This window comes from Egretta garzetta, unplaced genomic scaffold (assembly GCF_000687185.1).
Source record: "Egretta garzetta isolate BGI_Z169 unplaced genomic scaffold, ASM68718v1 scaffold801, whole genome shotgun sequence".
NCBI lineage: Eukaryota > Metazoa > Chordata > Aves > Pelecaniformes > Ardeidae > Egretta > Egretta garzetta.
The window spans coordinates 58,967-85,059 of record NW_009258657.1 but is presented as its reverse complement, the minus strand read 5'-3'; the positions used below and the strand labels follow the sequence as shown (position 1 = coordinate 85,059).

At 52.7% G+C, this 26,093-nt stretch overlaps 1 protein-coding gene across 1 annotated transcript in view; it reads right to left on the bottom strand.

The window, feature by feature from the left end:
- Positions 1 to 26,093, bottom strand: part of LOC104134736 (plexin-A2) — a gene marked incomplete at its 3' end in the record, with an annotated part of 94,208 nt that overhangs the window by 36,743 nt on the left and 31,372 nt on the right. Inside the window, 1 exon segment of the mRNA XM_009648317.2 lies at positions 1,365 to 1,499. Coding sequence (XP_009646612.1) covers positions 1,365 to 1,499 — 135 coding nt within the window.

Genomic DNA, 26,093 nt, shown 5'->3' with positions numbered 1-26,093 from the left:
GCCAAGGCGAGCTGTCAGGACTTCACAGCCATTCCCCTCTGCAGTGGGAGGCAGGACAGGGAGCTGCTCACCAACAGACGTGGAAAGCTCGTAGTGACCAGAGAGTTAACACCGAGCAATTTAACGGCGCCCAGGCATCTTCAGATGCAGCCCTTCTCCCATCTCCACCACCCACAAGGCACCAGCTCTATTAATCTGAATTGCACAGTCATGAGTAATAGCCAATAAAATGCTCAACAGAGTCAGTGAACCCAGAAGTCTGGCATAGCGGTGGGGACTTCACGTGTTTCCTTGTCTCAGAGGAGAACAGAAGGTCCCAGATTATTTACATCCTGCTGGCTCCCCTAAGCAACAGACTCTCCATGGACCACCGGCCATAAATTCCCATCATCATCATTTTGGTTTTGCTTTCTACAGTCTGGTCCCTCTTTGCAGAGCAGGAGTTCACCCTGCTCAGCAGCCGGGGAAGGGCTGCGTGGATGGTGAGCAGTGGCGAGGCCCCGAGACACCGGCACGGGCTGGCTCCCGGGCTGCCCCTCTGGGATGCTCTGCATCCCACGGATGCCAAGCAAGATGAGGCTCTCGCTTCTGAGACCGGCCTCACGGGTTTGCCAGTCTCCAGGGAAGAGTTTGTTGCGATAAAACCGACTCCAAAGAAATCGCTTCCCGGGAATGAGAAGCTGTCCCGAGTCTGCAGACTTTAGCTGCTCCGCACTGACGTCTGTTAACCCGTCTGCCCTGGTCAAAGCGCTGTGAACGTGTGGATGTATCTTATGAGCTGCCCAGACACTAATGAGTTTTTCTTGTAAGGCCATGGCGTGATACAGGAAAAAAAAATACTCCCATTTTCTAAGTGAGAAATGATGGTAAAGATGACGTGATTTGTTCCTGATTACACAGCGGTGAGAAGGGGCATTCGCTACGCCGGGGCACCCCTCGCTCACAGCCACTTAAAATATACCGGCAAATAAATAAATAAAGCCATCATGAAGGATGCTCGGACAAAGCTACACAAAACCACAGCCCGCTGAGCTCCCTGCAGGGAGTGAACCAGTACCGCTGGTGGCTCAGGATCTCCGTATCTAGGTGGGGATGGTTCAGAGCCCCGAACCACATTTCCCCCGCAGCAGCTCAGCTTCCAGCGCCTGCAGACAGCAGCGAGTGGGCACAACTCTCTCCCCCGTGCACTGATTTCAGTCTCTGGTCAGAAGCAGATAAAACTGAGCTTCTGCTGCTGCTCCATCTGCCCGTAGCGACCTCCGCACCACGGGGCTCAGCACACAACCTCAGCTCCGTGTGCTCCGACAACGCGCTCCTGCTGGAAGGAAGCCGCCACCACGGGGGTACGGAAGCAGACGCCTTACCTGCCGCTCCGACATGACGTACAGATACTTCTGATCGATGGAGAAGGCCATGTCTCGAAGGACTGGGCTCCCGTCCTTGAAAACTGTCACCATCTCATATTGAATTCCACCATGGGGAGGACCATCTGCTCGGATCTGGAAGAAGCACAAACGGATTACAGGTGATTTCATAGCAGCCAAATTCCAATTTTATTTTGGGGGCGGGGGGTGAGGGGAGGAGGATGAGGTAGGAAAAGGAATCTAATTCAAAATCTCAGCTCACAAGCTGGAGACAGAGCACAGAGCTGGCAAGCAACAGGCACGCACAGAAGTTAAAGCAAAGGCTCCTTCTCCTCTGAAGCTGATGTGATTTCCCCATTCCATGGGAAATAATGCAAAAGTTTTGTGGCCGCAAGGGGAGCGCTCAGACTGTCAGTGTGTTATGACTGACCACAGGCGTCCAAGAGTAACAAAGATTGCAAACTTTTCAGATTCCTTCCAAAATAAGCCTGAAAGACGACCACAAGACTCCACAGGCAGCACAACAAAGCCAAGTTACAGCAGTGATGGGGTTTTTTTTCCCCAGATGCATTAAGAACGAGACTCGGACAATCTCCATCACCTCTTGCTGCCACAGAAGCCTCCAACAATACCATCGCTGCCTAAAAATTTGGAGAGGCTGCTGCCATCCCATTACTTTCAAATTTGCAGGATTCAGCAAGGCGAACCCGGTCCAGCCCATATTGCTGAGCAAGCAGAGAACGGACACGGCAGCCACAGGGCTTGTCCATGGGCTCCCCGTCTCCATCCACCCTGCCAAAAGCCAACTCCCCGCTCCTGCAGGAAAACCTGCCCAAGCTGTGACAAATCCCATCCCTGCCAGGAGCGGCTGCTGTTGAGGATATGCCGTCGCTTCCAAAAGTTAATAATTTATGGCCTCGGGGGCTGTGCAAGGGGAAGGGAAGAGGATAAACAAACAATTTACATTGTCTTTCCCACCAGGATTTGCATATTTGAATAGCCATTTGATTGCGACACGGTGTCTACAGAGCTGCAAACACTGGCAACCGTCAGGCAGGGAAAGGGGAGCCGCCAGGCGAGCCAAGGGCTCGGTGGAGCCGCAGCCGGCCCCGTGGCTCCCGGGGGGCAGCGACGCTGTTCGATGGGGACCAGGGCTGCGCTCCGCACGCGGGGTTGTGCAGCACGTGGATGCTGCCCTGCGAGGAGAGGGACGCACGGGGGGGCCTGCCCGGCCCTGGGAAAAAAACCCCTCTTATCACAAAGATGCCATCTGCTGCAGCCACGCGCCGAGCTGCCTTGCCGCATCCCGTTTTGCTGCTCGATTACTCCCTGCCTGGCTGCGGCTCGGAGGAAGAGGCATGAAGAACAGGCTTTGGGGAAGTCTAAGCTTTCAAAGAGGCAGGAGGGAGCAGTGGAGAGGGAGGTCTATTTTTTCCGGTTCGCGTCCCCGGGAGGTAAGAGAGCAGGTTGTTAAGCATCTTAAGATTTATCTGAGAAACGTGCCACCCCAGCTGGAAATACAAGGCTATCTTCACACCCAGAGAGGAGAGATGCTCCCCTGCACCCTCCTCCAGATAAATCCTCTTCTGGGCAAGAGCCTGGATGCCTCCTGCCATGTAAAGACATGTTTGGTACACAAATGCATTTATTTTCTGGATTTCTCTCTTCTCTCCTTACCTTCTGAGTTTTTAGTGATATAAAAGAACACCGGGTGAGAATCTGAGTGGTCTGGTTTAACACCCGTGGCCAGATGCAGGGAGCCTCTGGCAGGATTAAGCAGACATCCCAAGCCTGGCTCAAAAGCCCTGAACTTTCAGAAAGGAAAATCCAAAAAAAACCAAGGCAGAAGGTCAAATCCTGCTTTAGTTATATGTGTGTAAATCAGGATACTTCACTGCCTTCAAGCAATATGGAGAACTAAAGGCAGGCTGAGACCAGTACGACACCAGTGCCTTGCTGGGTGTTGCAAACCCGAGCGACCTGCGCTGCCTCCGGAGCCACCACGGATGCACCCCTGCCATCTCCCGCACCACGGGCATGGGGACCAGGCTGCAAAAGCACCTGAGGAGTAAATAGCAGGGATATGGGGCTGTCAGGGACACAGCGCCGCTTCCATGCAAACACCTGATTAATGGCCAAACGGGAATGGAAAAGCCGGACATGAAGGATCAGCAGCCTTTGTGAAAAACAACTGTTTTCCAGAGTTCCCTCGGGGCACCGGCAGCTCGTTAAATTGAGCTTCTTTCTAGTAATGAGGTCAGACAGGGCTAATAAAGAGAGATACCACTGGACAAGCCTTGTGCAGGCCAATTCCAACTGGGAATTGCGGCTCTGGGCTGGAGACAGCACCACGTGCGGGATGGCTCCTCCAGCCGCTGCCTGCCCCCTCCTGCCCCCCCCCATAGGCAGGAGGAGCAGCCCAGGGTCTCTCACCGAGCCTGGCAAGGTGAGATGGCTCCATGCTGCTCAGAGACCACCAGACAAGGGGGGAGCAGAGCCTGCTGCTCTCCTGGTCCGCACGCTGCGTGTGTGCTGTCCCCCCCCAGGCATCCCACAGCCCCGTGTCCAGAGCACGGTGCCTGAGATGCACCCACGACACCAGGATGCTCTGCTGCTTCTCTTCCTAAGGGTTTGGTTTCCATGACAACAAATGATGATGTCAGAGAAGAATGATGATTCCGGTGAACGTGGAAGAAGAAAGGGATCATCGCCACAGCAGGAAGCTTCTTGTTGATGTTTGGGGAGGGAAATAATTCCTCTGCCTAACTTAGGGGTGCCCTTCCAGTGCCAAACAGCCACTGACCCATTGCTGAATGGTGGCCTGGTACCAACCCGCCCAGTCTGGGTTCAGCCCCGAGCCCAGGCTCCAGGCACAGCGACATGGGAGAGGGGAGGAGCGGGATGGGGCTGGGCTGCTGGTGGTCGTGCTTCTTTACATCCCCTGAACCCTACCTGTCTTTTTTCTCTCCAGACATGATGATGGGGCACAGGAAGGGTTTAGGAGAAAGAGACGGAGGGAAGCGGTGTGGGTCGGAATAGGTGGGAGCACAGCGAAACGGGGAGCAGGTGGGTACGGGGAGAAGCACATCAGTGCAATGGAAACCAGAGGTTTCAGAGGATCAGGGGATCCAGGATCAGAGAGGTGTTCAGCCACCCGAGAGACAGCAGAGACTGGGAGGACAGAGCGCAGGCTTGCACACTCGGACGTGAATCAGAGAAGTCATTTGGGCCAGATACAGTGCTTTCCTCGATCACTCTTGATGTATGTCTACCAATATGGCTTGAGAAGTGCCTAATGACATCATCTGCAAACCCAAATATCATTCTTGGCTTGGAGGACGCCGGGCCAGCAAAACGCCCCACGTGATGGAGCAGAATGCTGCTCCGTTCAGGGAACTGCAGCCCTTCAAAGGCGCCGCACAGATTTATGTGTCTAATACCCCCCAACACAGACTGCAGGCATAAGCGCTGCATTATCTTAAGAGATTAGCTAAATTCCATATTGTGTCACGTATACGTCGCAGCGCAGCACCTGTGGCGATAAGTGCACGAGCCGTTCGAGGATCTAATATGACGCGAGGCTCCCACATACCTATTGTACTAAAGCTCCTCTTAGGTATTTTGCCAAGCCTGTACCAGAGTTAAGATACATCTGGATTCCCTTCCAGCTCCCCCCCCCAGCAGGCTCCCATTAGAAGACACTGAATCTCTTTGTAGGAACTTTCCATGATTAAATTACCTGTCTGTTTTCATTACCAGTGTTTCAACGAGGCTGACTCATGATGAAATGCCTAGTGCCAGGAAAAACAGCTGAATAAGTCCATGCATGAAGGGACTGATTCCCCATCCCAGGTCCTAGATGCAAGGCCGCCCGTTAACTCCTCAAGAACTGCAGCGTCCCCCCCACGTACGCAGGCGCCTGATAGGAGATGGGTCCCAAAGCACCTGGCCGCACCCCTCCACACAAAATGGCCCATGGAGGCGCAGAATGGGCTCCTGACATGATGCTCTTGGGCAGGAGGTGCGAGGCATTGGCTGAATTCGTTTGTCTTGGTGACAAAGTGAAAAGCCCAGTCAACCCTGGAGCCTTAAGACCGCTCCTTTCATGCCAGGATTTCTAGCCCTTCAGGTGACTACTCTCAAATAACATCACATTTGGGTAAAGTGGATGTTTCGGGTGGAACCGTATCAGCCCTAGGAACGCACGCTGGCGTGTTACTGCATCTGCTGCCTGAGATAGAAACCAAAGACAACACGGAGCAGCCTTCACTGCCAAGGTGCATCGCTGCAGAATTGCCACGGTTTTGCCATTTACGTCTGCACAGCTCAGCTCTCCAGCATTTCCCATTAAAGCTTCTGGATGGATTTCTTGCTTCAGTGCTGGAAACACAGCAGAAAGGCTGTTACTGGCAGCAGGTTTCTGAATCAGGCTGGAGCCCAGGACAGTTTAAATAGCCTTTCCCCACCTCTTTCTGTCTGTGGTTTCTCCTACCTAGACCTGGTACTAAAGGAACTTTCCGCTACTAAGAGACTCAGCAATGCAAAAGCTCCCTAAAAACAGGACAAGATAAAAAAAATACCTGTCCAGACCTGTGTGTGCCACCACCAAAGAGTCTTTGCAGGAAGGATTTACTATTGCTAATCCAATGTAATTAAATTGGGCTATTCTACATTCACACCAGACTGAAAAGGAGGTCAGATGCACGTGATGACCTGCCACACTTGCTGTCCCCCTCACCAACACTCTTCCTCACACTATCATTTTAAAGATGGGGACAACCTTTTTAGCAGGGCCAGCTGGGACAGGACAAGGGGGGATGGCTTTAAACTGAAGCAGGGGAGGTTTAGACTGGATCTAAGGAAGAAATTCTTTCCAGTGAGGGTGGTGAAACCCTGGCAGGGGTTGCCCAGAGAGGGGGTGGTCCCTGCTCCTGCGGGGGGGTTGGGCTGGGTGACCTCTGGGAGTCCCTTCCCACCCCAACCATTCTATGATTCTATGATTTTATGGGGTTACCCGTGCTGGCGTCTGCCTCCAGCAGCCAGAGAGAAAAAAGCATGGCAATCTTTAAGGGGGGGAATCATAGGACCATTGGGGTTGGAAAAGCCCTTTCAAATCATCAAGTCCACCCGTTAACCTAACCCTGCCATTTCAATCCAGGACAGAAGTTGCAAATCTCTAAGCAAGAAGTTTCCAAGAGCCCCTCAGACCCTGTATGAAATTCTTCTGGGAGCAAAGCACCCCTCAGCCTCCCCCGAGCACTGCCAGCCAGCTCTTGCTGTTCGGTGGCGGCCACTTGCAGGTCCTGCATAAAGCACAGGGGAGCTGCGTGGGTTGCTGAGGGCAGTGCAGCCAGCCTGTAGCAGATCTGGGATCTGCACCGCTGGGGAGCATCCCCCCCAGCCTCCATCAGCAGGAGGAGAAGCCCAGCCCTGACCTGGCTTTCCCTGCGCACACCTTCTGCAGGCAGGAACACCGGGAGCGTGATTTAGCTCACTGCTCTCCACGTGGGAAGTCTCCCCCTTGAAATTAAAATGAAATAGTAATCCCATTAAGTATCTTTCCTTTAAATCATAGATATGTCCACGAGGAAGTTAACGACAACCCTTACATGCACATTCAATTCAAATCAGCATATCCAATTAACTTCATTACCTGGAGGCTCCCTCATATCCCAGTCTCTTTCTCTCCTGTCACATTTTCTTTATGTATTCTTCCCAAATTAGGATAGAATACATCTGTCATCGTGGGTATCACCTTTATTTTTACCCCAAAGATAGCACGGGGAAGCCTTGATAGATGGGTTCACTCCAGAAAGTCACGACGCCATCAGGCTGAGTGGCTTGTAGCAAAACAGCTCCTCCAGACCAAATGATCTGGTCTCCGAGGAAGGAGAAAATCTATCCTTTCCAGAATTACGCTGTCTGACTAAACATTAAATACACTCACTAATCCCCACTGGGGTTGCCCTTACAAAACTCTACAGGATCAGCTGGGGAGAAAAATCCGTTTGGTAAAGAGCTCTCTGCAGCGAGCCCTGCCAGCGCACGGGCAGGAGCTGCATTGCAACCGAGAGGCTTTTTCCTGGGTGCTGCCTGCTGGTGCCATCACCATTCCTCAAATTTCTGCAGACATAGATTTGTCTTTTATAAAGAGCCAGAGAGGGGCCTCGAGCAGGGCGGCTGCCACCACCAGAGCAACGGGCAGCAGGTCCCGCTGGGAAGGGAACGGACTGGTGGGACCAGTGACAAGCAGCCCGGTGGCATCATGTCCGCAGCCCACCCCATGCTGCCCCTGCACACCGCTCGCAGACCCAATCTCAAGAGGCACTAGCGGTGGGTAAGTCGCTGGCACTTTGGTGCAAGCACCCAAACCCTGCAAGCACCCAACCCTCCCCACAGCTCCCCCGTGCCCTCCTGCGAGGGCCGCACAGGCGATGCTGCCCCGCAAAGCCCCAGCGTTCAAACCCGCTGTTCCTTTTGAACTTCAAAGAGACATGAAAGCCCCGGCCAAGCAAACACAGCCTCGCGTCCCAACTTCTCCCTCCTGCTGCTGGGCACAATACAGACAAAGCATCAAGGCAGCGCAAAGCCAAGACCGCCTCTCTGCTCATGTTTTCTAAGTCCTAATCCTTTTTTTTTTGGAGGCGTTTTCCTCCTCCATCCCCTCCCTGTACTTAAGGGAAGCTCCAAGTGCAAGGAGCCAGACCTCCTCTGTCCCTGTCTCCCTCTGATCTCGCCTTTCCCAATGGATTAAATCGCTGGTACCTTCTGCTCAGAGGATCCCTCATTTCCAGGATCTGCAAACCGCCTGCTTGTGCAGCTCCACACCTGAATTTATGGCTACAAAAGGGGATGGGGGAGAGGGAAGCGAATGCTGTGCCATGGGTTCGGGGAGCAGGAGGTGACGCGGGGTCGGCAGCTTTACAGCCATGCACGGCGCGGGAGGAGGCAGGGTGGGTTTGAGCCGGAGCTTATTCTGATCAGGCTCCATGACCCGAATTATTTATAGATCTGAGGTTTCTGTGAATTCAATACTCATGTCAGAAATGTCTCTATGTATGTGTCTTCAACACCCACATGTGTTTCCCATCTCTTCTGCTTGGGAAATGTTAGCTAAGTGTTCAAAGTCACAGCCCGGGAATCTGCAGCTCCCCAGAGGAAGAGGAGTCAGAGGAGCTGCTGGGCAAATTGGGGAAGAGCACCGAGAAACCCCCCGGGGTCCCAGGCGGCTCCGCAGGGAGGAGGGGCTTCTCAGCTGCAGCACTGGCACCCACCTACGCTGCTAAGCACAAAAATGCCAACCCAGCAAACAAACCAACCCAAATTAACTCTCACTTCCCGCACAACCCAGCAAACAAACCAACCCAAATTAACTCTCACTTCCCGCATCTCCGGCGCTAAGGGTGGAGAACTGTTCCTACAAGCCAGCCTTTCTTACTAGCCCTGGGCGACAAGGCGGCTGCACGCCTGCCCGGAGTCAGCACCCGCAGCTAAAACAGAGAGAGACCCGAAGGCTTCCCCTCTTACCATGTCAAGGAGTTTGAATCCATCAACAGGGAAGGCCAGACAGGTTTTAAAAAACAAAACAAAGACAAAGCCACCCTTCCTTCCGTGCTCAAGCTCAAGGCACAGCCAACAGGCTATGGCACCAAAGATCCCGGCTGTTCCAGCAACCCCACGTGTCCCCTGGCTAATGGCAACCAGTTGCAATTCCAGCGGTCAAGGTGCTGCTTTGGGAGCGCACCAAGGAGGCCAGGCACTCGGATCCGCCGCAGGGAGAAGAGCTTCCGCGGGCACAGGTGGAAAGAGGAGCTTGGGAGAGGGATCCCTTGCTGCCTCTCTGCTGGCTTCTGGCGGGGAAAGAATCGTAGGATCATAGAATCACTTTGGTTGGAAAAGATCATCGAGTCCAACCGTTAACCCAACCCTGCCATCCCACCACTAAACCCTGTCCCTAAGCACCTCATCTACCCTTCTTTTAAATACCTCCAGGGATGGGGACTCGACCACCTCCCTGGGCAGCCCATTCCAGAGCCTGACAGCCCTTTTGGTGAAGAAGTTTTTCCTAATGCCTAGCCTAAACCTGCCCTGACGAAGCCAATTCCTGGGCTGAAGCTGCAGCTCAGACATCCTAACCAGGTACCACTACAAAACCTGAAGAGAAGATTCCCACTGGAGCTGTTCTCTCTTCCCCCTAAGCTTTCATTTCCTTCTTCCATCCTTCTGCTCCCTCCACCCTTCTGGAGAGCTGATCCTCCAAGATAAAACAGGGAGGATGGTACAGAGGCACCATGCAGAGACTAATCAGCAGCCCCCATGTCTTTAATTTATTACTGCATGAGAGGCTCATTTAGAACAAAGCTGCCAGTTCGGAAGATCATTCCTTTAAAAGACTTTTTATTTGAAAAGCTGTCAGCTCACACCTTGTCACAGCCCTACTTGCAGCAGCAGAACTTTAATAACGTGCCACCTCATGCAAACGAGCTGCTAATTAATTAAGTAGCATTCTTCCGGGGATGGATTTGTTAGAATCAGATTTGGGTAGGCTGGCTGGCTAGGTCATGTAGCTTTGGATGGTGCTTTAAACCAGCAGCATTGCCTGTTCCTGGAGTCCCAGCACGTGGGTGATTCCCACCAGGAGCAGCTCATTCCCATCCCCGCCCTCTCGGGAAGGCTCAGCGCGTCCCGGTGAACCCGTGCAAAGCCAGACCGCGACCCAACCACACGCTCAGCACAGACCAGACCTAGCTTCGCTAAGAGCAGGAGTGAGATGAAAAAAATGATTGAAGGAAGCGTCCAAGAGATCGCCTTCTCTCCTCTTCAGGAAAGGCAGGGTAGGAGAGGGCCCAATTCAAAAGCAGGAGGTAGAGGCCATTAATTTGGAGGGCTCCAGGGATCAGGCTGCCAGGCAGGGAACGCTGCAAAGGAGCAGTGCTCGGTTTTTTGGAGCACTTGCTGCAAAGAGCCAGTCGCTGAGGGTTCAGGGCTCTCAGCCTTGCACCTTCCACCAGCATCAAAGTACAACCCATTACAGGCGAAACGCTCCAGAGGGCCCTGTGTATTTACTCCCTGGGAGAAGGACAGCTCAGGGCATGTCTGCAGCACGGCACAAAACCTATTCACTGCTCATTTGTCCCCCATAAAGAGCCACAATGTGCAATGACTTCCCTTTTCCTTTGTTCAGCAATAAGCACCCTTCTCCCTTTACATTCCTGTATGATTTTTAAAGAGATGGCTCAGTGCTGCTCCGGGAAATGGGAATCATTAAGTTAGCAGCACTTTGCTGCTTGCAGGCTTTACATTTTGGCACTGAGCAAGGAAATCATCAAAGAGACCAAGCGCTGGCCTCCAAGAGAAAGGAACGAGGGAGGTGTTGCTGTATCACAAGGCACCGCATGCAGACCTCGCTGCAACGTGCTCCTTCAGCCTCTGCCATTCTTCCCTTGACTTACCCCTGCTTCTCCTGCTTTGTGCAGCTTTAATCCAGCTCCTTCCCTTATAGCTGGGAAGTAAATGAAAGCAGAGGCAAGCAAAGAGCAGGCCAGCTCCAGGAACAGGCAGAGAGGGTTTTTTTTTTTTCCCTAAAGCATTCTCTTCTAGACGGTGCTAGCGGTCTGTAGCAGGGATGCCCCGCCGGGCTAGCTGGGGGCAACAGGAGCCCTGGTTGCGCAGAGGACAGCCTGATCCCGCTCTGCCCTTCAGCCCTCTGGGGACAGGACAAGGGGTAATGGTTTTAAACTAAACCAGGGTAGGTTTAGACTAGATATAAGGAAGAAGTTCTTTCCAATGAAGGTGGTGAAACACTGGAACAGGTTGCCCAGAGAGGGGGTGGAGGCCCCATCCCTGGAAGCATTCCAGGCCAGGTTGGCCGGGGCTCTGAGCAACCTGATCTAGTTAGTGGTGTCCCTGCTCCTGCGGGGGGGTTGGACTAGATGACCTCTGGGGTCCCTTCCAACCCAAAACATTCTATGATTCTATGATTACAAATGCTGGGGTCGTACCCCGGCTTTTCCTCCTCTTTGCCCTGAGCCCATAGCTGGGCTCCGTGTCAGCAGGCACCCGAAGGGACTCAGGAGCAAGGACAGGAGAGGCACGCCTCGTCGTTTGCTGCTACCATTAGCGACGGAGGGGGTTGCGAGTGGCATTTTGGGGAGCGAGCAATAGCCATAGTGAAGTAAAACGAGGGTGCTGAGCCTCTCTGTGCCTTCTGTGACTGACCAAAAATCCAAGGGGAAGCACAGAGCTGGTATTACAGAATCCCAGAATGGCAAGGGTTGGAAGGGACCTTGGGAGATCACCTAGCCCCAACCCTCCTGCTAAAGCAGGGTCACCTAGCGCCCTATTATTTAGGGCGAGAGCGGTGCTGGGTATCTGCTCTGAATTGCCCGTCGCATACCGTTTGCAGCGCTTCCCCAGAGCCCCTGGAATAGCAGCGGAGCCGTTCTCTACCCACACCTCACCCGTGCCCTTCCAGCCCGCTCATCCTCCACCGTTTGGTGCCCAGCTCCCTCCCCGCGGTCACCCTCCTACAGCAGAGCGTTTCACAGCCAAAGGGACTGGTCTTGCTCAGTTTGGTTTGTTGACCTTGAGTGGCCATGTGAAACGGAATAAAAAGCCACTTTAGATGAGATTGTCTCATGTGGAGTTTGCTCCAAACGAGCGGCAGCGAGTTGTGATTCTCCCCAAGGAGGAAAAAACTAAACGACTGTCAAAAACCGTCACATGAAAACCCCGCTTCTCCCAAGTCGGGGCTTCCAGCTGATCAGGTGGGAACCAAAAGGTTCCTCAGGAAATATTATTCTCTTTCCTTTGCAAAAATATCATGTAAGTAATATGTTTCAAATGACTTAGACTTCCTGCCCAGCACCTCCCGGGAACGCTGCAACACAAGCCAAACTGTGAGCCGCTAAAGGCCAAACCCCAGACAGAAATAAAGGAATCTAAATGCTGTTATCTTTTGGTTTTGCAAACTTGTGGAGAAATCCTGCCTGGTAGTTTTGCAATCCTTTAGCTCGGACAGGAGCGATCAGGTGAACAAGAAGGCCGTGCGTATTTTTGGTTTCACTTGTGCACGCCGAACCAGCCATGTGTTACTGATCAGATCTCACCTTGCTCGGGCAGAGGATGTGAGAAAATTACAGAGCACACAGCTGAGCTTAAATCCCAGGGAATGAGGCTCTCCCGCATCGCCTGCTGCTCCGTCCCAGGCACTGGCCAGCGGTGGGGAACAGCGTACACCCCCGGGCCACGACCGCCGCAGTCGCCCAGCGGGCAGGTAGAGGTACAGATAGCAAATGGGTGTTTTCTCCCTAAGAAATGGTCCAGAACACAAAGGAGTCAAAAGCTCTCGCCCACCAGTGGCTGACCACGCTGTTTGTGTACAGGCTGCATTTTCCTACAGCCTTGCAAGCGAGGTCACTTAAGGACAGGCAGAGCCAGAGCCAAACTGGCACTGCCCCACGGCTCCTGGGGGGCAGCCCCGGGCTGGTCCCTTCCCTGAGCCCCGCAGCAGCTCGGCTCACCAGTGCTGACCTACCCGCCGGGGGATACAGGCTCTGCGTTTGGGTCCTGCTCAACACCGGGAGCTGGACCAAGCGTGGTTTCATCAGGCAAGGCAAGACACGGAACCAAGACGCACGACGAACGGCGGGGCTGGCGCGCTGCTCAAGGACATTTGCTTGTGTTGGAAGCATTAAAGCCTCCTGATAGGATTCAGACAAGTATAAACCCAGGAGAGCTCTCCTTATGCTTTCCTATCTGCTCATTCATGCTCAGATCTCCTGGTCTGCAGCAGACGGAGGCTTGAGGTAGCTCATTCCCAGCACGTGTGGCACACACGGAGGAAGACTGCTTTTGCCCCTGTGAGCTGCTTCCCAAATGCCATTCTGGGGCAGATCAAGGATTTAAAAAAAAAAAAACAACAAAAAAATCAAACCCCCCAAAAAACCCCAAATCTTTTCTATCTCTTCACTGTAACTCGCTAAGCCTTCGGCAGATGCCCTTTCCAGCATCTCAGAATTGATCAGCAGATAAGCAGATGAACTGGCTCTGAACAATCTGTGCACGCCACACATGTAACGCTGCTGAACGCTGCCTTGGACACAGCGGACAGACCACCAGGCTCCACGCACACGCCTGTCCCCATCCAAGGGGTCAGTGCAGCTATCGGGCACACACCGCAGGCCCGGGACGGCACGAAAGACCCTGCTCCGGGCATCAGGCTAGAGAGGAAGGAACGGAAGAGGCTGATGGATGGATCAACTCTCTGCTCCTCAAATGTCCAAACTCAGAGTTAAAAGTTCAAATCCAGCTGAGGAAGGAAAGGAAGACTGAAGGAGCTTGGTGCTCTGCCTGTAACCTCCGAAGCAGCCGGGATGGTGCTTGCAATCAGTGCTCGGGGTCTGTGCTGGACACCTGAAGGACTTTGCAGCTCCAACCACGCTGTGAGCAGGGGGTGAGGGCCCTGCAGAGCAGCAGCGAGCTGCAGCCCCCGCAGCAAAGCCTCACCCTGGTTCTGGCAGCACCACCCAGGGACGGGCAGGCAAGGAGCTCTGGACTTCCCTCCACCCCTCGTTCATGGTGAAAAATGTCACAAAAGGGTGAAAAAAGTCACAAAAGAGGCAAGTGGACGTGCCCTGCTGCTTGCAGCACACAGCTTCCCTGGTGGCATCGCTTGGGGTCATTTAAGCTGATGCCACAGCTCTTCCTCTGGAGGTCACGGATGCCACCAGCATGTGAACACAAAAGCAGCCATGGGAACAACACGGGGTGACCCAGCCAAAGCACACCAGCAACACCAGGCGCCTCCAAACTGGGAGGAGGGATGGAAAGAGGGGCCGCAGCTAACGGGCTGGAACCGAAGAGCGGCGCGTTGGTGCGTACGAGCAGCCCATCGCCCCGCGGCGCGGCTCTGAACACCGTAGCGGGACCCAACCAGCCCGCGCCTGGTTTCACGCTGAAAGGTTTCGCGTGTCGTTGCCTCTGCAAGATGAGGTGGAGCAGACCTGCCCTAGAGCTGTGAAACACGGCGCTGGAAGGACGGAGGCAGCTCTTCCCCCCGGCCCCCGCTTTTGTTCGCACACCAGCCAGCACAGCTAATCCCCGTGGCCCAAAATCAACATCGTGAGATAGGCTCAGGCTGGGGTCCACGGATGGGAGAGACAAAGCTACACCACATTACGGCTTTCGCTTCCATAATTGACCTGTAGATAAACACATGGCTTCCGCCTTAATCCCCTGCAGCCTCATGAACATCAGCCGCGCTAAATTTTTCATGTAATTAAGAGAAAAACCCTAATCCAGTGTAATTAGCTCCCTGATTGCCAACGTCAGGCAGAAAAGCACTGTTTGAACAGCAATTCAGGTCTAGCTGGTTAGGCAAATACTGTGTGTGTGGTTCAGTAATTTAACACTGAAACAACTCCCCCTCTGCTGTCCTTGTAGGCTTGCTTTCCTAAACACTGCTAAGTGGTTTCATGTCTGCAATGGGCCTGATATCCCTGAAACTGCTGCTCCACCAAGCTCCAGTTCCGTCCCTGAAGGGCTGGTCATGAAACAAGTCAACCAGCTCCCCAAGAACCACACTAGCTGCTGATTTTGGAGCGGTCCCCCTACCCCATCTGCATCCTTAAGTGATTGCCACCAAGTTATTAAGACTACACCACCCCTAACAGCCTAAAAAGTCGGGATCTGATAGCCACAATTAAGACCCTGATGGAGAAATGGTCTTCTGGCGAGCGATGCTCAGCACCGCCACCACAACCCAGAGCTGGAGGCGACAGCAAAGCTTACAAGTTTTACGGTGTAAGTCAAAATTCAACCCAGGCACTGAGCTTCTACAGCCTACAGTGGTATTTTTTCTTTTCCATTCATATACATGAAGGCAAAATTTTAAGAGTAAAATGCTAGAAATTTGGGAGGTGGAAACAGATGGGAGAGGAATAGAGAGCGTGGATGTACGTGCCAACGGGGAGGCAGGGAAACCAAGAAAGCACGACTAGAAGATACCTTCATTTCACCATTTAATCCTTCCCCCAGCAAAAAGGAAAGGACCTGAGCTACTTAAGCCACTGTGAAATATTCCTGTTGTCTTTTTAAAAGATGCCTGTGATAGAAATTACGGACTACTCCAGTTCTCAACTAGCTACATCCCTCATCTTCAGACTTAATATCAGACAGTCTCCTGAAATACAGCATTTGAAAGCGATATTATTCTAGGAAGCATTTGCTGGGGTCTGCCTAAGGAGGATTTTAATCCTCACCCTATGCTGTGTTACAAAGGTTTGGGGGGTTTGGTTGGCCACTTTTAGGAAAAAAGTTGTTGCACTGCTTCCTTTTCTTGCACCAACAAAGGAAGGTACAAGGTTAAAGAGGAGTCACCATTGACTCCAAATGAGTGCCAGGCAGCTAGGATGAAAAACTACAAACAAACAACAGCCACTTTTAAAAAAAAAAAAAAAAAAAAAAAGGCATTAGTCTCTGTTTTGCTCGTTTTGGTTAACGTGGCTGTAGACTGCGAAACAACCAGTCCGCTTTCTATAAGGAGAAAGCTGAAAACCATTTCACAGCTTCGGCGCTGCAGTCTGAATCCTTACAGAACATTTGTTTATATGCTATGGCAGGCGAGAGCCAACCATATATGTTTTTGCAGCTATAACTCTTAATTCTGACAGAGGCCAGGGGCTGAGGGAAGGCGGGGGATTGTGCCTGGCTTTGCCCATGTTTGGGCTCCAGGCTCCGGTCTCCCCAGCCCTGCTCTTCGCTCCCCTCCTCATCACATGGATGCTCTGTAAACAAACCAGCAGCGAGCAGAGCAAGCTGCTCCTTTGTAGCAAAGCCAGGGAGATTTCTTTATACAAAAATGAGCGAAAATTTATCAACTCAAAGCTCCTTTTAAAGAGAAGCCCCTAAGGAGAGCAAGCCCAGATGCTTGCTTGCATTGCATTGGTAAGCCAATTCCTCTTTCTCCCTCCCTTCAAACACACATTATTTTCCATGGAAGGCGCTGTAGATGAACTATCGACTGCGAACAGAGCCTCCTGTTTGGATGGCAGCGCATCAATATGGATTTAAGTGAGCAGCAATGATATGGCACCGCTTGGTGCTGTTGCCATCGCTCCCTTTACACGGGACCGGCACTTCAAGCCAAGCAAACGACCTTCTGCTTAAACGCCTCCCGGAGGACCTGCAGCCAGCGAGCCCGTGACTCGCAGGCGCCTGGTGACCACGTTTCAAAAGGCAACGATAGAAATGGCACATCTCCCTCCTCTTCGCTGTGGCTTGGGAGGTGAGAGCCTGCAGGCGCGTCCCGAGCCACGTTCGCAACCACCCGAAGCGGCAACGCACTCACCCCTTCCCTTTCTGACCACGCTTTCCACACCATGGCAAGCACGTGGATGGGGACCCTTTGGCTAACGCATTCCAGATGGCACGGCACGTTTGCACGCAGAGGTTGTCTGTGGTCGCCGCAATCTGGGTGCGTTCATTTTTCTGTCTCAAAGCAATTATTCTAGCTTTTAGTCAGCTTTGGGGAAATTCTTCCTGCCAAAACCCCCGGTATCGAATGCCAGCGACACACGAGTCTGTGTGTTGACTGGTCTGTGGTCTCTTTGCCTTGGATCCAACACACATTCTTCTCTCCATCACCCATGCCTTCCCAAAGCAAGGCATCTTACAGGTGTGTGGAGAGCTGCTAGCAGACGGAGAGAGCTGTACACAGCTTGTTGGGGGCTGGCTGCCTTGGTTTTGCTCACTTTCCCTATTCTGCCAGCGACACACGAGTCTGTGTGTTGACTGGTCTGTGGTCTCTTTGCCTTGGATCCAACACACATTCTTCTCTCCATCACCCATGCCTTCCCAAAGCAAGGCATCTTACAGGTGTGTGGAGAGCTGCTAGCAGACGGAGAGAGCTGTACACAGCTTGTTGGGGGCTGGCTGCCTTGGTTTTGCTCACTTTCCCCATTCCCTGATCTGGTTAGTGGTGTCCCTGCTCCCTGCAGGGGGGGTTGAACTAGATGACCTCTAGGGGTCCCTTCCAACCCAAAACATTCTATGATTCTGTGATTGCACATTTAGCAATGTACAACTGGGAACGCAGCCCCAGGTTGGCCTGGCAGGAAGCTGGGACCAAGACACCAACTGGGTACATGCAATGGCTACCCCGGCATCTTCTGCTACCAGCCCATCGGCGATAAAGCTACATCAAAGCTACATCCCAGGGAGCTGAGTGTTTTCTCAGCCACCATTGCGCCAGAGGATGGTGGAAGCGTCTCCAGCCAGACCCACAACTCCCGGGAGGCTTTGCATTCGTGTTAACGAGCACTGGCAGGAGATTTGCAGCAAGGTGGAAAGAAGTGTCAGGGGGTGGTGAAGGGGGCAGAAAGGGGTTGGAAGGAAAGGGAGCTGCTCAACTTCACCCACAGCTGGCTTTTAAGTGACCTGAAGGACAACATTGGGCCACAAGGCAACTGGCTTCCACCTTCCTACCCCCAGAAGCTGACGTTTCTAACAAGGCAAGTTATCTGAATTGCTCTCGCTAAAAACAGGCCAGGCAAACGTTTCTAAAGCTGTTTGAATAAGAGCTATAAACAGAGCCAATACCCCCAAGAGACAGAACCGATATGGAAAGCTACCTTGCAGGACACATCTTCCCAGGGACTGGGTGCTGGTGACAGCAGCAGCCTCTTACGCTGCTGTTTATTATCCGAGGAGCTGAGCTACCTCCTGCCTTTCTCTTCCTATTGCACCGGAATTAACACAGTCCCCCCTCCATATCCATACATCTGCATAATGTAATCTGCTAATGATTCCAGGCCTCACATTTTGTCAGTGTCATGATTTAATAGTTACGTGATGGCTTGCAATCAGCTGCGAGGAAATCTTGCAGTGACCTAAAACCATGAGACTCAGATTTTGCTGGTGCTGGGAGTTCTACGGCCTGGCCGTTTCCGCACCCCAGGGGTTTCGCTGCCTGTTCCTGCAGTTTGGGTTCCTACGGGAGCAGAGCGGGAAGCCTGGCTGGGCGCCGGGTCCTGTTCCCAGCGCCTGGAGTCCTGTGATTTGTGACTTAACCAAACGGCTGAGCCAACCTCCGCCGAGTCTGCTCCTGAGAGGTTTTATGCCTTGAAAATTTATTCTAAAGCTGCTTCAAAAGCTCCAGTTTTCATTATTAATATGACTTCTTTCATCAGAGTCCACTTATCTTTTTGCTTTCTATTTCTGCCTCTACCCTTTCATTGTTTCCCCGAGCACTTCTATGGGAATGCTACCGAAACCCAGACCAGGCGACCGCAGCATCTACCCGCTCTCTCCTTACCAGCATGAATTTATTTCCATCAAAGCTTCCTTCTTGAATCAAGTTTTTTTTTTTCCTTTTAATTCCATCTGTATTTAATCCCAGACAAACACAAACAACAATCTCGGCTCCCTAAGGCCATCACTTTCTAAATCAGCTACAGCCAACTCCAATTAGCAGGCAAGCAACATGAGCAGCTTCGTACGCTCATGTATCTTTGGGAACGAGCCAGCCCAGAAGGTCCTTTTCCCCAGACTGTCCCTTTTTGCTTTCTGAAGAACTTGCACCGTCATTAGAGTCGCAGGCTCCGCAAGATAAAACACCCTCGCCGTTGCTTTTGCCACCACGGAGGAGCAGGGAGGATGCTCGGCGGCCTCATTAGCGCTGCGCTGTGGTTCTGCGCTCCCACACCTGGAGGCTACCTGCATGCTTTGATTTATAAAAGAGGATCCCAAAGGCTCTACAAATGCTAAAGGGATATTTTCTTGGTCACTTTAGCTTCCCTCTTAACCTGCACTTGAAACAGCTTCTTCAGAGCCTCTCTAAGCCAGGCTGCCGGAGAAGTGGTGCCAGCTCCCCCCAGGGCTGACCGGGCAGCAAGCCTCTCCCTTCCCAGGCCAGGAGAACCTCAAGTTGCACCAGGGTAGGTTTAGGTTGGACATCAGGAAAAATTCCTTCCCTGAAAGGGGTGTCAAGCACTGGAAGGGGCTGCCCAGGGAAGGGGTCGAGTCCCCATCCCTGGGGGTATTTAAAAGCTGGGCAGACGAGGTGCTTTGGGGGCGGGATGGCAGGGTTAGGGGAACGGTTGGGCTTGGAGAGCTTAAAGAGCTTTTCCAACCCAAATGATCCTATGACCTCTTGGGCCTACCCTGGAGAAGACACCACCAGCCCTCAGAGGAGCAAACCACGTTCGACAGAGGAAGCGTAGCAGCTCGTGGGGTTATTGGGTTTAACCTGATTGTGAATTGGCCGTCTTCAAACTGCTTTTAACTTATTTTGGTGAGAAATGTCTGATCTCACAGGTGGGTTGGACTGTGCTGGGCTTAGCCAGGCTCCAGCAGTGGGTAGGGACTTGCTCTTTAGAGCTCAGACTTGGTGGTGCTCCCTGCTCCGTCATGGCTCTGCTGGGCTGCTCCCCCCTCGCTGGGTGCCCAGAGGGTGCTGGGGACAGCGGCGGAGCTCAGCCCCCAGACCCTGCTCTGAAGGGACGCGGGCACCAAGCGTGCCAGCAGGCAGGGGCAGACTCGGCACTTCAACTCGGCAGATAGCTCTGCCTCCATTAGTGAGCTATTTCGGGCAATGATTTCAAATGAAAATCTGTATTTTATTAATTATGCGTCTGCTTTGCTGCTGAACTCTTTAATGTGTTTCCCAGCTGCATCAATCTACAGCCATGAAGGAAGCCATTAAATCTAAATGCCTTGAGCGGGTAGCATTTCTGCCGGGACACATCCGTCACCGGGGTCAGCTCAGAGGTGCGAGGCCCCAGCCAAAGCTGCCGTCTCCCCTCACCTGCAGGAATGTCTCCCATCTCACCGAGCAGGAGCAAAGCAAGAAGACATCGTGGGACCGGAGCGGAGGACGTGCCCTGACAAACCCATCAGCATTGTAAATGATTGCAAAGCAAAGTCCATCTGGTGACGCTGCCGGGTTTCTCCATCTTTCACACCGGCTGGCAAGAAACGCAAGGAGCCCGCTCCGGCGCTGCTGGGCTTCAGCTTAGCATGCTGCCAGCAGCTGTCAAAGAGGGAAGATGAGGATGGGAGCGAGAATCATTTGCATTGCTGCAAACTCTTCCTCCAGCCTCATTTGCTCACCTCAATCTCGGAGCTGGGAGCACCGACGAGCCCCTTGTATTTCCGCGCTCGTCTCCCGTTGCACGTACACACCTCTTCAGCAGCTGGGAAGAGGATTTCCCCAATTCATGCCTTTTCCTACCACGCAGGGATATTAGAGAGCGCCGCGTCTGCAGGCAGGCAGATTTATTCACCTGTCCTAAGCGGCAAAACCGATTGGGTTTGACGGACACGCAGGGATGTGCGGCTGCATTAATGACCAGTTTAGCATGGAAATCGCCAAAGCAATGCACCTCACAGGTGTTACTAGGAGAACTTTATTTAAAATAAATTTTAGGGCTGTGGAGAATGTATTAGATCAGCAACCTCAAGAAAAAATCACTTCAGGCTCCTTCCCGAACGAATACATCAAAAATTGTAAAATAAACAAAACATCCCCCTCCTCCCGTGCAACACAGATGATTTTACAAACCAAATTCTTTGCCGCTGAGGTGACTTCATCTCTTTGGTGAAAACTAAAGACCTCACCTGCACTCGGAAGCAGAAAGGGCTGAAATCCATCAGCTGCACCCAGCCCAGCCCCGCGCGCCCCGTCCGTGCGGATCCTCTGCCGGCACATCGGCCATTCACGCGACCTGCCTTCGCCCACCGAGCGAGCCGTTTCAGCCGCGTTATTTTAGAGCCTCCCTGAGACAGAGCAGCATTAATGGGCTCTACTGTCTGAAAGCTGCTCTTGCTTAGATACCCGCAAAGCTGAGCAAGAGAGGCGCAAGGCTAAAAAATGTTCCCTCTCAAAGCCAAACAGACTTGCACTTGGATTGCACAGAAATTAAAGCAACAAAAGGTCTCTGAAGCCAATTGCAATATAACTGAGAAGCAGGCTCGTCACTTTGTACATCCATCTGGCGAGGACATACTTTCCATTTCAGCAAGTGCGAGGATGGGTGGACGGCAGAGGGAAATGTGAAAACAGCAAAGAAACAAGAAGAATGAAAACCTGCGGGACAACACTGCTACCCTGTTATGAATACTGTACGGCTATTCATATGAAAATCCATACGGCTGCTACTGTTGCATGCACTCTTCTTACACAGCATGAAATTAAAATTCCTCCTCAGTATCATATTGCCAGCACTACAGAGCAACTTTGGAGTAAGCTAGCAGACAATTTATCCTTTGGCTTCCTCAGACGAGCTTGCGCTAGGATTGAAAGCCGGTGGGGTGAGGGAGACGAGTCTATTGCCCATGGTAAAAAATTCTGCTTCCAAAACAAATCCCAGAGAAATATTGCTGGCCTGGAGTCTGACTGTTGGTGCTAATTTCACAGTGCAGTTTCACATGCATAATTCCCCCCCCGGCCCCCCTGCCACTTTCCGTCTTATCTTCCCAGAACAAACTCAACGTGCAGGCTAATTTCAAGGAGTGTTTCACCCAGAGTCCAGCCAAATGTCAGCGGATCTGCCGGAGATGCAAATTGAGACAATCATGCAAAAGAGGAAGGCTTATAGGTTGTGCGGAAGGGCCGCAGAAGGCAAATAAAAGCTGACAGAAAGAGGCAGCAAGGAACAAATCTCCCGTCTCAAGTTGTTGATCATTTGCACGTGTGCTCAGGGAGCAGAGAGAGGTTTCCAAAACCGTACAAGTCCCATTGATTTTTGCCACCAAATTGTCTAGGTGCCTCCAAACCCCACGTACCTGCAAGCTCCTCAATCAGCATCCTGCGCTCACCCCCACCATTCACACCCACTCTGCAGGGCTGGAAATGGCAACGGAAGACACGAAGTAGCCGAAATCTGGTGCTTGAACTGGGGAGACCAGGAGGTTTTTCTCTGCTTTCCCGATTGCAAAGAGCCATGGAGTTGCCCAAGCAATTGCAACTTTCCTAGAAAGCGTTTTATTTTGCGCTTTTGAGAAAGTTGGGATAACTGTGGCTGCCCGAGATCATCTGGGGACAAACCGAGGAAAACATACGGCGGACGGGAGCCTGATTAGCTCAGAGCCAGCCACAAAATTTTTCAGATATAAGCAAATTCATAAGAAGGTTTGCTCGTTATGTATGCAAAGAAACAGCGAGAGGACAGAGTCTCTACTATGTGCCGTAACATGATATAGAATTAATCCCCCTAGGTTACAAAATTCCTCGTAAATCACAAATGGGACGATATCTACTGTATTATATTTTATCACACTTTCTGTCAAAACATCCCCTGCAGGGAGCCTTTGCGATGATGCTATCGCAAGCAAGGCCTTATTTGGGGAGGAAGATTTGAACTAAACAGCAGCAAATTATCAATATGTTCCTTGGGAGACTGCTGGATACAAAACCCCCTTACAGCAGCCTAAGCGGTGTCTAATTTAATGCAGCGCTCTCTTAAATAACGCTGTCTTCTGGTTTTGCTCAGGCCCGCACGGAGCATCTATGCTATTTCGGTTTATGAGCAGCCATACCAATACAAGCTGGCTGCTGTGCTTCAACATGGCCCTGAGTCCCCGAGGGACTGCAAAACACTTCACAAAAGCATCCGAGGCGGCCCTCCGGGGGATGGAAGTTGGGCTCCTCCATCCCTGCCATCCCTGGCCTTCATGAACGGTGGGGGGCTGAGTGCTTCTGCTTCACTAGGCTCCGCGCTTCGGAAAGGCGCTCCGGCGTTTTTGGCAGCCACTGAACCAGAAGGAAAAGGGTCTGATTATCTCCTCCACCACCTCAGCGGTGACCCAGACCAGCGACCCCTTTCCTGTCACTCTACATAATGCTCTAAAAGTTTTACCCAGGGAAGGGGCAAAGCCTTCACAACTGATCCAGCCTGCATCCAAAGGCTCCGGCACGTGGCACGGAAGGCAGACGCTTTGTTTATCGCGGGGTTTCGGCTCCATCTCTTGCGTGGGGGCTCGTGGTCTGCATGCCTGCGTTAGAGGAGCGATATGGGAGGCAAAGCTGACGCGGCAGCGCCAGGGTCGGTGGAGCAGGACCCCCCGACAGCCCGGATCCAGCGCAGGCTTGGCAGTTTTCAGCCAGGAAATGGCTTCTTCGCTTCCACTGCCTGCTTAAAAGCAAGCCAGATCAGACAGCCTCCAGTCTGCTTTCACCATCCAAAACACTGCCATCCTCCAAAAAAAAAAAATCTTTAAGTGCATCCTGAGATTTTGAGCTACACAGCAACAGTGCAAAGCAGCCAGCTGAGACAGACGGCATCCCACCACGGGGTGGGGAGCGGAGCGGAGCAGCGAGACCACCTCCTCCTCCTTCCACAGCAAGCACCCGAAATCCCTGATGCCTACACAAGACTATCTCCAGCTCCGCAGTCTCACTGTGGACAACAACATGTGGCCTTGGTCTACAGACTGGTCTTGACCCACTGACAGAAGACGGACTTCCCGATCCAGAAGCTTTGTCATTTTAACAGGAGCATCCCCGAGTTAGGGACATCGATCAAGGCAACTGCTTATCAATCAGCCGGCACTAACCGACCCCAACAAGGCACTTGGGAGGGTGCCCCCCGTACACCACAACAAGCCTTAATTATTTACGTTTCTGTGCCTTTTTCGATTACTTCGTCAGCAGGGGGGCAAGGCGCCGTGTTCTGTGGAGGGACATCGATTACGTGGGGGAGAAGCAGGGCCACGGGGGAGGTGAAAGGGGCCACTAGCCCAAAGCGCAGTGCACTCCTTTAATGGAGAAATAAAAGCGGCTTGGCTGCCTGGAGGGGCAGACCCTGCCGTCTCCCATGTGTCGCAGCATTGGGGGGGGGCAGCCATGGCTGGCACCCACCCTACCCATCCCTTGCAGGGAAGCATCTCCCTGCCGGCGAGCAGGGCGAAGGCACGGGGAGCAGGTCAGGAGCAGCTTCCCAGGACATCCCATCGACCTCGGTCCAGCTTTGCACGCACCCAGCGGCTCCAACCGTTCACAACAGCACATTTAAGTCATCTTTGTCACAGACGCTGACGTTGCTTCTAGGTAAAACAACTGCACTGGGTTTATAGAATCATAGAATTGTCTAGGTTGGAAAAGCCCTTTGAGGTCATTGAGTCCAACCGTTCCCCTACCCCTGCCATCCCACCCCCAAACCCTGGCCCTAAGCACCTCATCTGCCCTTCTTTTAAATCCCTCCAGGGATGGGGACTCGACCACCTCCCTGGGCAGCCCATTCCAGAGCCTGACAGCCCTTTCGGGGAAGAAATTTTTCCCAATGTCCAACCTAAACCTGCCCTGGCACAACTTCAGACCATTTCCCCTCGTTCCATCGCCTGTTCCCAGGGAGAAGAGGCCGACCCCCCCCTCGCTACAGCCTCCTTTACTTTAACACCAAAAACTGGCCTGAAACGACTTGCTGCTGTTAGATCTGGCATTAGCCCCGGCTCACGGCTTGGCCTGAGCTTTAGGGTAAAGCTCTCTGCAGCATCCAGAAGGCATCCAAAGCCCCCCAAAGTGTCTTGGTCCTGCCTGATGCGAGCAGAGGTTTGCCAGCCCTTCCACACAGAGATGCGCTCACCTCTAGCTGAGCCCGGCGTGACCAGATTGTGTGAAAACTGAAAAAGAGCCATCTGGATTCCTGCGGTGAAGACAGCCAGGAAAAGTTTCTGGAGAAGGCACCGTTCTGTGGGAATCTGCAGCGACGTCCCTGCCGCAGCAGCTGCCAGAGCCGGGGGGAGCGCGGGGGGCTGCGCAGCCCGGGGGATTGCGATACAAAACCTTTGCCCATGAAGCTGCTGGCTCCAGTCCAGTCCAGACTGGAAGATGCTGCTGCTCTGACAGTGGTCTGGCAGTCTGTGCGATTTTGGGATGGGTTCACGTTTCAGCCCTGGGTCAAGGACAGAGGTAGATCTTGTGGGAAGGGGACCTCTGGGCTATGTTCTCCCTGGAACAGGAGAAAAGTTGGGGGCTCCGACCTTCTGACCCAGCTCCAGCAATCTCTGCATGCCCTCGGGCACATCGCTGCATCCTCCTTTTCCAGTTGTACAATGGACATAAAATTTATCCTCAGTTCCATTCTAGTGCGTGCTCTTTGGGGCTGTGTACAGGGAACAGCCAGCACAGTAGTGATGGAGGGATTTGCTCTGTATTACTGCAGTATAAATAAATAATGCACAGGTCCCTGCTGATATCTGAGCAAAAAGCCAGAGTAGAAGGCAAAAGGAGGCATGAAAGAGGAGCTTGCACAGGTGCTCCCTCTGCTCTAGTAAAGCCGCAGATCCTTGGACTGAACACAGTTTAAAACTAAAGCTGCACTGGTCAGGCCCTGCTCTTTCTTCCAAGAAGTTGTAGAGCGGTGGGGAGATGCAGGGGAGAAGCCTACGCCTTTAAAGCCGGGAAGGCCGATAAATGCAAACTGAAGAGGAAACACAGAGGAGTCCGAGAGCCGTGCAGCTCCCAGGTCACTGCCCAGATGCTGTTTCAGCTGAGCCCCGCTTGCTTTTCCCAGCCAAAAGAGCTGCAGTGTTACCGTCTCTCTATCCTGTTGTTGATGCTGCTTGGAAACCATTGAGGGGGCTCAGGATGCACGAGGCTGGAAGCAGAGCCATGCACGTGTCCATGTGCAGGAATCACAGAACCATAGAATCGCTTTGGTTGGAAAAGACCTTTGAGATCATCAAGTCCAACCGTTAACCTAACCCTGCCATCCCACCACTAAACCCTGT